Source organism: Dipodomys spectabilis, unplaced genomic scaffold (assembly GCF_019054845.1).
Source record: "Dipodomys spectabilis isolate Male_0828 unplaced genomic scaffold, ASM1905484v1 ptg000721l, whole genome shotgun sequence".
NCBI lineage: Eukaryota > Metazoa > Chordata > Mammalia > Rodentia > Heteromyidae > Dipodomys > Dipodomys spectabilis.
Genome location: NW_024871398.1, coordinates 103391 through 120496, shown reverse-complemented (window position 1 = coordinate 120496; position 17106 = coordinate 103391). Strand labels below are relative to the sequence as shown.

At 53.2% G+C, this 17106-nt stretch overlaps 1 protein-coding gene and 1 non-coding gene across 2 annotated transcripts in view; one reads left to right on the top strand and one right to left on the bottom strand.

The window, feature by feature from the left end:
- Slco1b3 (solute carrier organic anion transporter family member 1B3) overlaps positions 1 to 17106 on the bottom strand; it is a gene marked incomplete at its 3' end in the record, with an annotated part of 32421 nt that overhangs the window by 10730 nt on the left and 4585 nt on the right. The window contains 9 exon segments of the mRNA XM_042672535.1: positions 337 to 443; positions 445 to 578; positions 2674 to 2838; positions 4695 to 4919; positions 6947 to 7045; positions 7725 to 7871; positions 10191 to 10315; positions 10887 to 11019; positions 13265 to 13406. Coding sequence (XP_042528469.1) covers positions 337 to 443; positions 445 to 578; positions 2674 to 2838; positions 4695 to 4919; positions 6947 to 7045; positions 7725 to 7871; positions 10191 to 10315; positions 10887 to 11019; positions 13265 to 13406 — 1277 coding nt within the window.
- Positions 7954 to 8073, top strand: LOC122102019. Its single transcript, XR_006146444.1, has one exon. It is a non-coding gene; the product is annotated as a small nucleolar RNA SNORA26 (small nucleolar RNA).

The window sequence follows — 17106 nt, the reverse complement described above, 5'->3', positions numbered from 1 at the left end:
GTTTCTGCCCTGAGCCCCTCCTGGCCGCCGCTCGCAGCCTGCGTGAGCAGCACAGTCGCCATGGAGAGTATCTTTGCTGCCAGTCCTGCCATTGGAACCTGAACTCAGGCCCGGGCGCTGATCCTGAGCTCTTCAGCTCACAGCAGGCGCTTCTACCGCCTGAGCCACAGCGGCCCTCGGGACTTTGGGAGTGCTTTATTGGAGATGAGAGTCTCACAGACTTTTCCTGCCCCAGGCTGGCTTTGAACCACCATCCTCAGATCTCAGCCTCCTGAGCAGCTGGGACGGCAGGCGGGAGCCACCCCTCCCGGCGCCCGGCTGAGAATCTCTCTGTCAGGTAAATCTAGACAGATCTTTTTGGGGACCCAGGGTGACACAGACCCGTGGTAGGGCACCGTGAGGCCGGCCACCGCGGGGCTGTCACAGAGCAGGACGTAGTACAACCATGTGGAGGAGGACGGAGACGAGGGTCGTGCCAAACAGCAGCTTCCCGATGCCCAGCACGCTCAGCTTGAACCTTCTAATGATGTAACCTCCGAGAAACATCCCAGAAGCCATGGTGGGCAGGGCGATGACCCCTGAGAATCAAACACAGCAGAGGAGGGTCGGCACAGAAAAGATCAGCCCCCCACCACCAGAAGGGCGGGTGCAGACAACCTCAGACTGGAAATGCAGCCGCTGGCAAGCCAAGCCAGTATGCCTTGTGTGTGTGTGTGTGTGTGTGTGTGTACACGTGTGGATGTGTGTGGATGTGTGTGTGAGAGAGAGACAGAGACAGAGAGACAGAGACACAGAGACAGACAGAAACACAGAGAGACAGAGACAGAGACACAGAGAGACAGAGACAGACAGACTTATAAAATAAGGAGTTGATTTGTTCAGTAGTAAAAGGATGACAGAGATATTTATATCTATCTGAAATATTTATCTATCAGAAATACATATGCCTATTTGTATTATATTTATATATATTACATATATATTATATATATATATAAAATATATCTGCTATGTGGGCTTGTTTTGTTCTTTCTTCTGTAAATTGACAACAATTGGGCCTGTCATCCCAGCTACTCCGGAGGCTGAGATCTGAGGATCATGTTTCGAAACCAGCCCAGGGAAGGAAAGTCCGTGAGATTCTGATCTCCCAGGAACCACTCAGAAAACGGGGAGTGGCGCTGTGGCTCAAGTGGTTGAGTGCCAGCCTTGAGCAAAAAGAAGCTCAGGGACACGCGCCCAGGCCCTGAGTTCAATTGAGCCCCAGGACTGACCAGAACAAAATAAAAAGACTTCTAGTTCTCCAAAATTCACTCCAAATGTGTGCAGTGCTTTGAAATCAAATGCTAGAGTTAAAGATCTCTCTCTCCCCTCCCTCCCCCTCTCTCTGTCTCTCTGTCTGTCTCTCTGTCTCTCTCTCTTGGCTGGGCAGGTGGCTCAGTGGTAGAGCACTCACCTAGCATGCATGAAGCCCTGGATTCGATTCCTCAGCACCACATACACAGAAAAAGCCAGAAGTGGCGCTGTGGCCCAAGTGGTAGAGCGCTAGCCTTGAGCAAAAGCTCAGGGACAGCGCCCAGGCCCTGAGTTCAAGCCCTAGGACCAACAAAACAAACAAACAAACAAGATCCCTCAGGAAAACTGAATACTAGAATTAATATCCTTTTATTCATCCAAGTGGGAAATCACATACGAGAACCAATATCTTTTCCCTTTCTTCATCCAAACAGGAGAATGAACGAGTCTTTAGACCGTACTAAAATGATCGATCCCTTTTCCATTTCATTGTTCAGTAAGAGCTAATGAAGAAGAATATTTCTCAGACGGACAGACAGACAGACAAAACCCACCCCGGTTTGGTTATTGGGAGCAAAATCTTGACTTGGACATTCTCCACTGTTTTCAACCACAAGTTCACACAGAATTCTGCTCCGATGCATTAGGAAGTTCGTTGGCCAATTATTCTTCACGTGATTGTTTTACTTATACTGTTATTCCATAGCGCTTGAGTTTTTCATTCAAACTCGCATCTAGGGGGTGTTTGCAATGCTGTCACACGACGGGACTTTTAGGGACAATGATAATAGAAGTCATACAGCTCTCTGGCATGACAGCAAAAGAGATTGTCATTGTCTAAAATAACAATATTTGTGGTGAGTTAGGAATGCAGTAGGGTGTGTTTACATTGAGTCTCCTCTCTCTCTCTCTCGTACTGGTCCTGGGGCTTGAACTCAGGGCCTGGGCACTGTCTCTCAGCTTTTTTGCTCAAGGATAGGTCTGGCTTCAAGATCCTCAGATCTCAGCCTCCTGAGGAGCTGGGATGACAGGCCTGAGCCATGGTTGCCTGGCTCATTTCTTTAGGAAAACTCAGTGTTCTAGGGTTTTGTTTAGTTGGTTGTGGGATTTGAACTCAGGGCCTGGGCGCTGTCCCTGAGCTTTTGCTCAAGGCTGGCGCTCGACCACTTGAACCACAGCTCCGCTTCTGGCTTTTTGCTGAGATAAGAGTCTTACAGACTTTTCCTGCCCGCGGCTGGCCTCGGACCTGGATCCTCAAGACCTCAGCCTCCTGAGGAGCTGGCTGTAGATCAGGGAGCACTGGCAAGCAAGGCCTGCGGCCTAGGCAATGTACCCCCAGGCTGCACCCCGGGGAGAAGGCTGGGGGCGGGGCGGGCTTACCCAGCAGGAAGTTGGCATGCGTGGGGGGCTGGCCGTACTGCTGCTCCATGTACTTGAAGAGGTAGGTGAAGGCACCGATCAAGGCGCTCACCTTTAACACCGTGGTGACCAGGAACAGCATGTACAGCCGGTTGCACAGCAGGCGCTTCATGGACAGCAGGAAGCCTGCGGGACGCACGGACAGACGCAGCTCAGCCTGGGCCCCGCGCCGGCCCCGCCCGCCACCATCCAACCCCATCGCCCATCAGCCACCTCCAACCCCACCGCCCATCAGCCACCTCCAACCCCACCGCCCATCAGCCACCTCCAATCCCACCGCCCGCCACCTCCAACCCCATCGCCCATCAGCCACCTCCAACCCCATCGCCCATCAGCCACCTCCCAACCCCATCGTCCATCAGCCACCTCCAACCCCATCGCCCATCAGCCACCTCCAACCCCACCACCCGCCACCTCCAACCGCACCGCCCATCAGCCACCTCCAACCCCATCGCCCATCAGCCACCTCCAACCCCATCGCCCATCAGCCACCTCCAACCCCATCGCCCATCAGCCACCTCCAACCCCATCGCCCATCAGCCACCTCCAACCCCATCGCCCATCAGCCACCTCCAACCCCATCGCCCATCAGCCACCTCCAACCCCATCGCCCGCCCGCCACCTCCAACCCCATCGCCCGCCCGCCACCTCCAACCCCATCGCCCGCCCGCCACCTCCAGCCCCATCGCCCATCAGCCACCTCCAACCCCACCGCCCATCAGCCACCTCCAACCCCACCGCCCATCAGCCACCTCCAACCCCATCGCCCATCAGCCACCTCCAACCCCATCGCCCATCAGCCACCTCCAACCCCATCGCCCATCAGCCACCTCCAACCCCACCGCCCATCAGCCACCTCCAACCCCACCGCCCATCAGCCACCTCCAACCCCATCGCCCATCAGCCACCTCCAACCCCACCGCCCGCCACCTCCAACCCCATCGCCCATCAGCCACCTCCAACCCCATCGCCCGCCCGCCACCTCCAACCCCATCGCCCATCAGCCACCTCCAACCCCATCGCCCATCAGCCACCTCCAACCCCACCGCCCATCAGCCACCTCCAACCCCATCGCCCATCAGCCACCTCCAACCCCATCGCCCATCAGCCACCTCCAACCCCATCGCCCATCAGCCACCTCCAACCCCATCGCCCATCAGCCACGCGCGGGGTGGGGGACGCCAGGACCAGGCCAGGGCGATCGCGAACACGCCTTCATCGTGCCATAGATGACACATGTGTAGAACCCATCATGCGTGTATGAGAACATATCATACACATGGGTATAACCCTGTCTATAAATATATTACACACTACATGTGTACAAATATAAATATATATTATACATTGTATAACACTGCATGACACATTGTATAACATTATATATTATGCATATATATGTGTATAACATATTTATATTTATACACAATCTATATTAATTATATATTATATTGTTTATATATTATATATTTATAATATATAAAATATACACAATATTATTATATATTATTCTATAGTATTATATATTATATGATACATAATATAATATGTAATATGCTATGTAATATATAAAATTAATTTATTGTATGTTGTGCATAATATATATCATACATTATATATTTATATTTATTTATACATAATATTCATTATGTAATACATACAAATATAAATATATTATATAGGATAGAATTACATATCCTAGGTAATATATTGAATATTATATTACAGCATCTATTTGCATATACTATGTATGTATATATGGTATACCTTATCAATATTAATGTATTACATTATATTTATACATATATATTAAGACTGATTTCATATGACTATGTTGTATCTATATGGTCACCCCCTCGCTGACCGCCCCTCACTGATCACCCCTCTGTCCACCCCCGGCTGCCCATCCCCGGCTGCCCATCCCCGGCTGTCCCCCCGGCTGTCCCCCCGTCTGTCCTCCCAGCTGTCCTCCCCGTCCTCACCTCGCAGCGCGGGCGGCGTCTGGCTGGGGCGTCGGGCGGGCAGCGCGGGCTCCTGGGCGGCCTTGAGGCCCTGCGCGCAGGCGGAGCCGCTGCAGGCGGCGCGCGGGTCCTTGGGCAGGAAGAAGTAGGGCAGCGCGGACAGCGCGGACAGCAGCCCGGACACCAGGAAGCACAGCCACCAGGCGCCCACCCAGCGCGCATCCTGCGGGCTCAGGCGCACGGAGCCTGCGGGCGGCGGGCGGCGGTCAGCCCGGCCCCACGGCATGACCACCGACCACCCAGCACCCATCAATCACCCACCGACCACCCAGAACCGATCAATCACCCATCACCCACCACCCAGCACCGATCAATCACCCATCACCCATCACCGATCAATCACCCACCGACCACCTGACACTGATCAATTACCCACTGATCACCCAGCACCGATCAATCACCCACCAACCACCCACCACCCAGCACCGATCAATCACCCATCACCTACCACCCAGCACCGATCAATCCCCCATCACCCATCACCCACCACCCAGCACCGATCAATCACCCATCACCCACCACCCAGCACCCATCACCCAGCACCCATCAATCACCCATCACCCACCACCCAGCACCGATCAATCACCCATCACCCACCACCCAGCACCGATCAATCACCCACCAACCACTCAGCACCGATCAATCACCCACTGACCACCCGGCACCGATCAATCACTCAGCAACCACCCGGCTCTGATCAATCACCCACCGATCACCCACCTCCCACCACTTATCAATCACCCACCGATCACCCAGCACCAATCAATCACCCATCACCCATCACCTACCACCCACCACCCATCAATCACCCACTGATCACCCACCCCCCACCAGCATCACCCACCATCATCACCCATCACCGATCGATCACCCATCACCTACCATCCACCACCCAGCACCGATCAATCACCCATCACCCACCACCCACCACCAATAAATCACCCACCGATCACCCACCACCCACCACCCATCACAGATCGATCGTGGGCCACGTCCATGAGGCTACCGCAAGGCGGAGGGGGAGGACTTGGGGAGCAGCCCTGACCACCACCGACCAGGGCACACTGAGCCACATCAATCACGCTAACTTCGGGAACAGCACTGAGCACGTGGGGGTCGTACTGATCATGATAACAACAGCACTAATTTGAATGGTAAGTTTCCACTATTGTTATCAATACTGTCCTCAAACGGAGCATGCTCAGTATTGATCATTATTGTGATCAATATCATGAACAATAGTGGAAACCATAACAGTATTGATCATGCTAAGTCTTGGAACAGCATTGGCCAAGATTGTGTTATCGATTACGATCAGTATCAATATAGACCATGCTAAGCTGGGCACCATATTACTAATGATAACAATAGTGATAATGATGACAGTATTGAGGGGTAAGTGTGGGATCAATATTGGTAAGTTTGCGAACAATTTTGAGCATAGATGATAATGATATTGATAAATAATTCACGATACTGACCGAGGCAGGTTCGGGAACCGTAGTGATAATAATAACCACATGGATGGTAAGTTTGGGATCAACACTGCTAAGTTTGGAATCAATAATGACTGTGTCATTGATAATGATAACTGGCATTAGCGTTATCATTGTAGTGATCATTATCAGCATGGATCTTTACACCTCCTTTGGGAACAAGATTGATAACGATCACTTCACTCTCCGGGTGACGCCCGCGCCGTGAACAATACAGTTGATCGACTTTGAGATCGATTTGGGGGGGGGTAATCTTTGCTTTACCATCTAGTTTTTCAGAAAAGCTCTTCAGGGGTCCAGTGGGGCTTCAATTCGATGAGGCAGAGGATGAGAACGGGGTGCCCGGTCCCCGTCGCCCCTTCCACCCTCTTCCCGGGTTGGAGGGAGGGGTCAGCAGATTCAACACAGCAAATGGCAGCTGGTGTAGTTTCCTGTCCAATTTACCACCCACTGAAAAGCAAACTCGCTGGCCTTGCTGATCTCCTAGCCGGGGAACAATCTGAAGTGTGTGTCATATTGCTAGCCAAAGCATGGCATAGCTGAATTTTATTATTATTATTGTTGTTGTTATTTGGTGCAAATCCTGGGGCTTGAACTCAGGGCCTAGGCACTGTCCCTGAGCTGTTGTACTCAAGGCTAATGCTCTACCACTGGAACCACAGGCTCCACTGCCCGGCTTTTCCTTCCAGAAATTTCCTTGTCTGGGTTGTCACTTACTCAGGTCCACGAATCCGACATCCACGTATATTTGGGAAAACACAGACCCCATTATGAACCCCAAGATGGGGCCGACCATTGCTACGGCATGCAGGATACCTGGGAACATGATAAGACCCGATGAGTCAAATGCCAAGAATACAGAGCTCTCTGACCTCGCTCTGTAGCACTGGGATTTGAACTCAGAGCCTGGTGCTTGAAACAGGGGTGGTGTCTCACTTGAGCCACACCCCCAGCCCTTTTTTTTTTGCTTTATTTATTGATAACTTTTTTGCTGGTCCTGGGGCTTGAACTCAGGGCCTGGGCGCTGTCCCTGAGCTCTTCAACTCAAGGCTGGCACGAGACCTCTGGAGCCACAGCGCCCCTACTGGTGTTTTTCTGTTGGTTCACTGGAGATGAGAGTCTCACAGACTTTCCTGCCCCAGGCTGGCTTTGAACCCTGATCCTCAGATCTCAGCCTCCTGAGTAGCTGGGATGACAGGCAGGAGCCACCACCAGTTCCAGCCCTGAAGATGATGATGTGGGATTTCTCGTCTGGGAGCGGTCTTGGACTACAATCTTCCTCTGCATCTCTCCCCATGGAGCTGGGACTACAGGCAGGCGCCCATACGCTTGGCATAACTATATATATGCATATATAGTTTAAACGAGGAAAAGCCTCCAGGGCGCTTTCCCTACGTGATTTCTCCCGGGTGAAAGCCTTCCATGGGTGGTGCTGTTCTTGCAGGAGGGACGCGGGGAGAGGACGTGGGTCTAGGTCAGGTTGTCGGAGTCTCACCTAAGTAAATAGAAGAGTTCCCCTCCTCCGAGAAGTCCTCGATGTAGGAAATCCCCAGGGGCACGATGGGGGTCTCTCCCACGCCTCGCAGCATGTTGCCCAAGAAGACGTAGAGCCAATAGTAACTCTCGGAGCCCTGGTCACAGCCTGGGAGGAAAAGAGCAGAGTTGTTGTTATTGTTATTGTTGTTGTTGTTGTTGTTTAAATAAGATCAGGCCGGCCTTTCCTGTGTCCTGTTAAGGTTCACGCGTGTCCTAAGAGGCTAACGCAGACAGGTCAATGAAATCCCCATAAAAGCCAGAGACGAGACCGTAAACCTGCTCCTTGGATCCTGTCCAGAGTCACAACTGAACCAAGAAAACCACCGCTGCAAGGCATGTCTACTGTTCTAACGTCTAGGAAGCAGCGGACACAGCCAAGCTCTTGCTTTGCAGACTTCCCTGTTTTGAAGCATGGGAATGTAGACCCTTAGGGTATTCTCTGGAGGTAGAAAAGTCTAGAACACATGTACATAGGAAGGCTTTGTCGATAATAGTATGAACAACAACGGAAGACATAGCTCTGCGTTTTGTGATGCTTTAAAACATTAAATTAAAAACAAGATCAGCCCCTGGGATTTCTATCAGAAACGAGCGGGCATCTGCGGCTCTACTGCATGACCAAGGATCAGCGTCTACCGCATGACCAAGGATCAGCGTCTACCGCATGACCAAGGATCAGCATCTACCGCACGACCAAGAATTGGCTTCTACACCAGAGAGCCGGAAAACAGAGAAACACATAAGCGTGTACGACGAGAAATGGAGCCACGGCCCAAAGTGAAAGAAGGAAGGAAGGAAAGGAGGGAGGAGAGAGAGAGAGAGACAGACAGACAGACAGACTCAGAGACAGAGACAGAAAGACAGAGAAAGAAAGAAAAGAAAGCAAGAAAGCAAAAAAGAGGAAGGAAGGAAGGGAGGAAGGAAGAGAGGGAAGGAGGAAGGAAGGTATACTCCTCTGTATAACACCTTAATAGTAACAATAACACACATGTACACACACGTGCACATATGCACACACACAACACATGCAAAGCACACATGCACACATACACACCCTTGCATTCACACACACTGACGCACGCATACTCATACACGCACTCACGTGCACACCCACGTGCACACAGGTCCGCACGCACGCACACACGTGCACTCACACGCACACCCACACGCGAGCGCACTCACACTCCAGCATGCACACAGGTGCGCACTCACACTCATGCACACAGGTGCTCACACGCACAGGCACGCACACGCACACAGGCGCTACTCACACGCACACATGCGCGCGCACACGTACACACGCACACAGGCGCGTGCACATGCACACAGGCGCGCGCACACGTACACACGCACACAGGCGCGCGCACACGTACAGGCGCGCACACACGCACACAGGTGCACTCACGCACAGGCGCGCGCACACGTTCACACGCACACAGGCGCGCGCACACGTACACACGCACACAGGCGCGCACACACGCACACACGCACATACTCACGCGCACACGCACACACGCATATAGGCGCGCGCACACATGGACACACGCACGCACACGCACACATGCACACACTTGCTGGTTGGCGCGGCCCCGCGCTGCATGCATCCGTTCACTTATTGGTGCCGCCCCGGGCTCGAACTCGCGGCGCCGCGCCTTCCCCGAGCGCTCACTGGAGGCCCCGACCCTCAGCCCCGGCCTGGCCCTGCGAGGTCGCAGGGTCTCGGCCTGCCCGGCCTCCCCCGCGCCCCCGGCCCCGGCCTCCCCCCCCGGCCTCCCCCGCGCCCCCGGCCCCGGCCTCCCCCCCCGGCCTCCCCCGCGCCCCCGGCCCCGGCCTCCCCCGCGCCCCCGGCCCCGGCCGCCCCCCCCCCCGGCCCCGGCCTCCCCCGCGCCCCCCGGCCCCGGCCTCCCCCGCGCCCCCGGCCTCCCCCGCGCCCCCGGCCTCCCCCGCGCCCCCGGCCCCGGCCTCCCCCGCGCCCCCGGCCTCCCCCGCGCCCCCGGCCCCGGCCTCCCCCGCGCCCCCGGCCCCGGCCTCCCCCGCGCCCCCGGCCTCCCCCGCGCCCCCGGCCTCCCCCGCGCCCCCGGCCTCCCCCGCGCCCCCGGCCTCCCCCGCGTCCCCGGCCTCCCCCGCGCCCCCGGCCCCGGCCGCCCCCGCGCCCCCGGCCCCGGCCGCCCCCCCCCGGCCTCCCCCGCGCCCCCGGCCCCGGCCTCCCCCCCGCCCCCGGCCCCGGCCGCCCCCCCCGGCCTCCCCCGCGCCCCCGGCCCCGGCCGCCCCCCCCCGGCCGCCCCCCCCCGGCCGCCCCCGCGCCCCCGGCCGCCCCCGCCCCCGGCCCGGTCTTACCCGCGCCCCCGGCCTCCCCCGCGCCCCCGGCCCGGTCTTACCCGCGCCCCCGGCCTCCCCCGCGCCCCCGGCCCCGGCCCGGTCTTACCCGCGCCCCCGGCCCCCGTCTTACCCGCGCCCGCCGGCTCGGGGCCCGGGCCCGTCTGGTTCGGCGAGCAGGTCGGGAGCAGTCCTCTTAGGGAGCTGTTGGTGGAGTCGGCCGAGTACCTGTAGCTGCAAGAGGCCGGGGTGAGACCGGAAGCCCCGCCCCCCGCGGACCAGCCTCAGTTTCCCCCTCAGCCCTGCCCGCGCTCCTCCTTCTGCAGGATTCGCCATGGATTCTTGATGACCTGCGCCGCCTCCCTTGGCCCCGCCCACCCAAGCCCCGCCCTCCTATTAACCACGCCCCTCCCGTGCACCCTCCCCTCCTATTGGCCCATTCTCCATTGGCCCCGCCCTAGCCCCGCCCATCACCCAGCTCAATCCCTTCCCTTGGCCCCGCCCCTCCCACTGGCCCCACCTTCCTCCTGACCACGCCCCTTGATTACATCCTCCCAGTAGCTCCCTGGCCACGCCCCTCCGATTGACCACACCCTTCCCCAGGCCCCGCCCCTCCAGTTGGCCCCTCCCACCCCTTCTATTGTCCCCGCCCACCCCTTCTATTGCCCCCGCCCACCCCTCCCATTGCCCCCGCCTACCCCTCCCATTGGCCCCGCCCACCCCTCCCATTGGCCCCGCCCACCCCTCCCATTGGCCCCGCCCACCCCTCCCATTGGCCCGCCCAGGCACAGCATTCAGCACTCACCGTCCCATGAGGAAGTGGGGCAGGGCCATCACAATGCTGCCCGCCCCCATCACTAAGGACCCGATTCCGATCAGCTTCGGCCGGTGGAGCTTTGATCCAAAGTAGCTTACAAAGACAATGACAAGCAAGTTTCCTAGAGACAGACAGGCAGACAGACAGACAGAGCACAGGCATGGACAGGACTCATGGTCAGCACATGCTAGCTGACTCCTGACCCAAGACCCCAGGGCTGAGCGCAGGAGGCAGGTGCTTTTCCTGCCACGCCTGCAATCTGATCCACAGGGGACGCTCCAGCCACCATAGGTAAAACAGCTGCAGCTAAGGGCTGGGTGGCCTGGGCCTAACCCTACACCCAGGGGCCTTCCCATGCAAAATGGGAACACTGGAACTGATTTGGTAATGTTCGGGAAATCGCATTTTCCTGAAGAAGGTGGGGTGGACGGGATTTAGACACAAGGAGAGAAGGAAAATCTTGTTGACCTGGAGGAAATGTGTTTATGCATGCATGTGTGATCTCTGTGTTTCTTCCAATGTCTCAGAGACATCGGCTCGGATGAGCCAGAAATATAAGAGAACAGAACAATAAAGAAGAAACTGTCTTACCTGCCCTTAAAAACATACTAGTAATTTAATTAAAAGGAAAGTCAGAGATACTATTAGGAAAGGGAGAGAGGGCATTCGGTTGAATATTGAGTGTACATGATTCCCAGAATTGAAGGGGGAGAGTTTCCACGTGGCCTGAGTCAGTTGTGTGGATAAAAAATAACCAAGCAACAGCTGAGGATAATGATTTTGGACATCTGATATTTACTTTTAATTTGTTTTTTTTTTTTTGAGGCTATATTTCCAAAAACTCAAAGGCAAAAGTAGAAGCCATGAAATTTAGAGGGAAGCAAAGATATTTGCCAGTACTGTTCAAATAACTAGTGTCAAAAAGCTTCAATTTGACAAAACTCTAGAGAATTCATTCTTTGATTTCTCTTTGTCTCTCTCTCTCTGCATATATATATGTATTATCAATTAAATGTAAAGCTAAGAACATTCTGACTTTACATTTCTATTAAATTGCTATGAAGTCTTGGAGGTAGAGGAGTGAAGAATTAGGTAGCATCCTTTGAACCCTTCAAAATTCAGAATAAAAAAAAAAAGATACATCTTCCTTTATACAGTTACTTTTTAAATATACAGGTAAGCCTGTTTTCAATAAAGCTTTAGAATGAACAGCAAGCGTGGCTCCTGCCTGTCATCCCAGCTACTCAGGAGGCTGAGATCTGAGAATGGCGGTTCAAAGCCAGCTGGGTCAGGAAAGTCTGAAAGACTCTGATCTCCAATGAACCACCAGAAAACCAGAAGTGGCGCTGTGGCTCAAAGTGGTAGAGCGCCAGCCTTGAGTGAAAGAGCTCAGGGACAGTTCCCAGGCCCTGAGTTCGAGTTTCAGGACAGGCAAAAAAATAAGCAAACTTGTAGGAAATATTTATAATCTATATGGCAGACATAATTTTGGGGGTCCCTCTAAATAATTGGAAAAAGCAAACACAAGGAGAAAAGAGCTATAATTCACAAAATAGAAAGTCTAATCATTCATTTTAATCAATCTTAATAATTTAACTAATTAATCTTAATGAATATTGAGCTTCATTAATATAGAAGATCCTAAAGTTTAAACAGAGATGACAAATCAGTACCTTCAAGGTTGTGTTCAAAGGGAAGGAAGGAAGGAAGGAAGGAAAGAAAAATGGAAGGATGGAAGGAAGGAGGGAGGGAAGGAGGAAGGAGGAAGAAAGGAAGGAAGAAAAGGAAGGATTACTTAATCTCCAGAGAGTCTCTGGAATCTCACTTAGATTGCTCCAAAGTTGGTCCTTTGCTCTTCAGAACCACAAGATGCCTGATTTTTGTTTTGTTTTGTTTTATTCTCAGTATTTCTTGCCACTTTGCGTTTCCTTGATCAAGGAAGGAAGATGAAAAATCTCACGGGTACCAGTTTGAAGGTTTGGGTCAAGATCTGAATCTCCTTTTTGTTGTCAGTCCTGAATCTCGAACTCAGGGCCTGGGCATTGTCCCTGAGCTTCTTTTGCTCAAGGCTAACGCTCTACCCCTTGAGCCACAGCTCCACTTCTGACTTTTTCTGTGTACGTGGTACTGAGGAATGGAACCCAGGGCTTCATGCATGCTAGGCCAGCACTCTACCACGGAGCCCCCTGCCCAGCCCCGGGTTCTGAATCTTTCAACATTGCTGTTGGGGGCTGACTTGAGGATTATGGAGCCCTTATCAGAACCCCTTGGTCTCTCCATGACACCCCCAAGCGATCATCATGACCACAAATTCCCCCCCTGGGGCAGGCTAAGAAGCAAGAGAACTACAACAGAAATACAATTACCCCATTCGAATCCTCCGTCGATGAACCCCGAGGTGGAGGAGGAGATTTCAAATCGCTTCTCTATCTGCGTGAGGGTGGTCTTCATAAGAACCCCACCCAGGGCCTTGCAAACGTAGGAGAAGGTCAAGGCGGCCAAGAAAACCTAAGGAGAACAAAAAGAAAAAGAGCCGGGTAAGGGAAGGACTCTCGTGACTCTCTGAACAGCCTCATGATTGACGGGGGAAAGCATTGATTGTTTCTTTTGCTCGCTCTTGTGTGTGTGTGTGTGTGTGTGTGTGTGTGTGTGTGTGTGTTTATTATTGTCTTTAAGTAGTTGTCCAGAGGAGCTGCCATCGGGCGAAGCAGTTGATAAATACAGCGCCTCTTGATCTGTGTCTTCCCTTTCCATCTTCTCCTCCACCCCTTCCTCTTCTGCATGGTGGGGGACCCACCCTGGATTCTTGGCTGCCTTCTCCCCCTTTCTTCTCCTCTCCATCCGTCCACCCCTCTCCCCACGGCACCTCACCCCTGTCCAGCCTCCACTTCCTGGGGATTGATGTTGCTGACCTTTGACTCTGTCTACGGAAGGACACGATCGAATTTCACGTAATACATTTGCACGCACGTGCACGCCACCCTGAGTCTGTATTTACCAGTTGGCAGGGTAAATCTAGCTTGTGTGTAGGAGAGGAAACGGGCCTCCTGTCTGTCTCTGGCCCTTTCTGTCTAAAGGGAACAGGAGGGAGGGACCGAAAGCATCATCTTGGAACCCCATTATTCAGTGGGCCGTGTTACTCTGCAGATCAGCCACTGACTTAGAGCACGCTGGAAAGGCATCTCGACGGACCGTCATGGTGGCCTCCCCATGACAAAGGCCAGATGAAGGGAAGGACTGGACATCCTCAAAGAAGCCTTTCCTTGAAATCTAGCTGGAAGAGAACCCCAGGGTGGCCCGCCAGACGCAGAGCCCGGGCCCCAGGGGACAGGTGACCGGGCTTCATCTTCACGGAACTGGGATAAAGTCATTCTTTGCCACTTCTCCATTCCCCGCGGACGGCAGGTCTCCCCGCCCTGTTATTAAAATCTGACGCGATGGTGAGACTCACACTCTCATATCCCGCCCCCCCCCAATTCATATGTGGGAACCCCAACGGTCCTACATCCTGCCCTGGGGATTTGGGAAGAGGTTATAAAAACCATACCCCCCAAAAGGAGCCTTGATAATAAGAAAAAAGAATGAGTTTGCCCCTCTCTCTGTCTGTCTCTGTGTCTGTGTCTGTGTTTCTGTCTCTGTCTCTCTGTTATGTGAAATTTGGCCTTGTTTAGCCCTGGTAGCTCACGCCTGTAATCCTAGCTTCTCAGGAGGCTGAGATCTGAGTGGGGATCGTGGTTAAGAGCCGACCCAGGTAGGAATGATGGCGTGATATTCTTAGCCCCAATGAATGACCCAAAAGCCTGGAAGTGGAGCTGTGGCTCAGGTGGTAGAGCGCCAGCCCCGAGCACAGAAGCTCAGGGACCCAAATGCAGCCGTGATCCTCACTGGACACGAGGTGGAGAATGAAATCTACGACTTGTGGGTGGGGAAGGGCGGGAGAGACCAGGAGAGAGTGAAGGAAGGGGTGTGGGGGGGAATGGTCCAAAAAGAGATGGATTCTTATGCTGCCTTATGAAACAGGAATAACCGTCTCTGTATCTCTGTATGTCCCCTTTATCATAACAATGAAAAAAATTAAAAAAATAAGGCTTGGGGACCACACCCAGGCCCTGGATGGAAGCCCCAGGCCCTGCCCCCAAACAGAGAAACAAACAAACCTCTAAATGCATACACATAAATACTAATAAATAAATACGTAGGCACCCATCTGCAGTACTGAAGAATGACACCAGGGGGCGTATCAGGCCCTCGTCAGGCCCGGATTCCAAGGCAGAGAAAACAGGCAACAGACAGACACGTGTATGCGCAGAGTAAAACAAAAAGAAGGCTAGAGAAGGCTCCAGAATCTCCAAGGACACTGAGCAGAGGAAGTTCTTCCTGTGGGAAATTTGATTGCAAAGTCCGCTGATTCTGCCAAGTGCTTCAACCCCCAAATGATGTAAAACATACAACCGAAATAACACAACAGAGAACAGGGAAGTGTTGGAGGGAACAGGTTTGAATCCCCAGGAACTGGTTCAAAGGACAGAAGAAAACACACAGGTCCAGGCTGGGCAGGTGGCTCCGTGGTAGAGCGCTCGCCTGGCATGCACGAAGCCCTGGGTTCGAGTCCTCAGCACCACATCTACAGGAAAAGCCGGAAAGTGGTGCTGTGGCTCAAGTGGTAGAGCGCCAGCCTTGAGCAAAAGAAGCTCAGGGACAGCGCCCAGGCCCTGAGTTCAAGTCTCAAGACTGGAGAAAAAGGAGGAAAAAAAATACCCCAAAAAAGCGTGAAGAAGGGAAAGGAGTCAGAGCCCAAATGCACATGATCTGAGGAGCAGAGGAAAGGAAAAACAGGACCGGGCCCAGAATTTACCAGAAGCGATAGCAGCCCCACATTTGAGGAGAGACATGGACATAAAACTTTGTGACTCTCCAACACTAGGATAAAGAGAAAGCGGCTCACCCCGTGACTGCTCTAAGTCAAAGACAAAAGAACTCTTCTCGGAATTCTTGGAAGATTATTACCCACCCCTTGGCTGGTTTGGTTTTGTTTTTTTTCTGTCGGTCCTGGGGCTTGAACTCAGGGCCTGGGCGCTGATCCCTGAGCTCTTTCACTCCAGGCTGGTGCTCTACCACGTGAGCCACACCTCCACTTCTGCTATCTTGCTGTTTCCAACGGAAACAAGAGTCTCACAGACTTTTTTCGGTCTCACCTGGCTTCAAACCGTGACTCTCAGTATCCAGCCTCCTAAGTAGCTAAAATTAGAGGTACAAGCCGCCAGCGTGAGCCCCTAATCCAGAACTTAAATCCAGGGAGAGAATAATATAGAGCCAGGCACTGGTGGCTCCTGACTGTAATCCCAGCCACTCATTCTGGAGACTGAGCTGAGAGATGGAAGGTTCAAAGCCAGCCCAGGAAGGAAAGTCCACGAGACACCAAATAACCACCAAAAAAGGCTGGGGAGGGGAAAGGCTGTAATTGGTTGCCCTGGTTCAACTGACAGAGCATTAGCCTTGAGCACAAAAGTTCAGGGATAGTGTCTAGGCCCTGAGTTCAAGTACCAGGACTCACAACACACACACACACACACACACACACACACACACACACACACACACCCCATACAAAAGGTAGAAATATGAAGAGAGAAACAAAGAAAGGAAGGAAGGAAAAAAGAAAGGCCGCTGTCCAATAAAAAATATTAGAAGGTCGATATTATGAGAATAGAGACAATTTATCTATTTGTTTGTTTTGGCTTACTTGTTTTTGTGCCGGTCCTGGGCTTGAACTCAGGGCCTGGGTGCTCACAGTCTCTGACCTTTGGTAGTGGGTTCATTGGAGATCAGAGTCTCATGGACTTTCCTGCCCAGGGGCTGGCTTTGAACCTCGATCCTCAGATCTCAGCCTCCTGAGTGGCTGGGATGACAGGCGGGAGCCACCGGTGCCCGGGTGAGCATGGAGATATTTTAATTACGTGATTTCAAAATGTGCACACGTTTCCAATCGTGTGATGGATTTTTAAATGCTTTTGGCAGAAGCTGGTGACTGGCATGCAAACGTGAAGTAAAGGCCGCGTTTCACCTTTAAATGTGTCGAGGTTATTTATTTATTGTGACCAGGGTTTTGGACATCAAGGTCAGGTGACCCTTCCAGGTCACACGGAAGGGTTTGAGTAATTCCGTAAATGTATTTGAATCTCACTTGATGGGTACAACCGGCACGAAT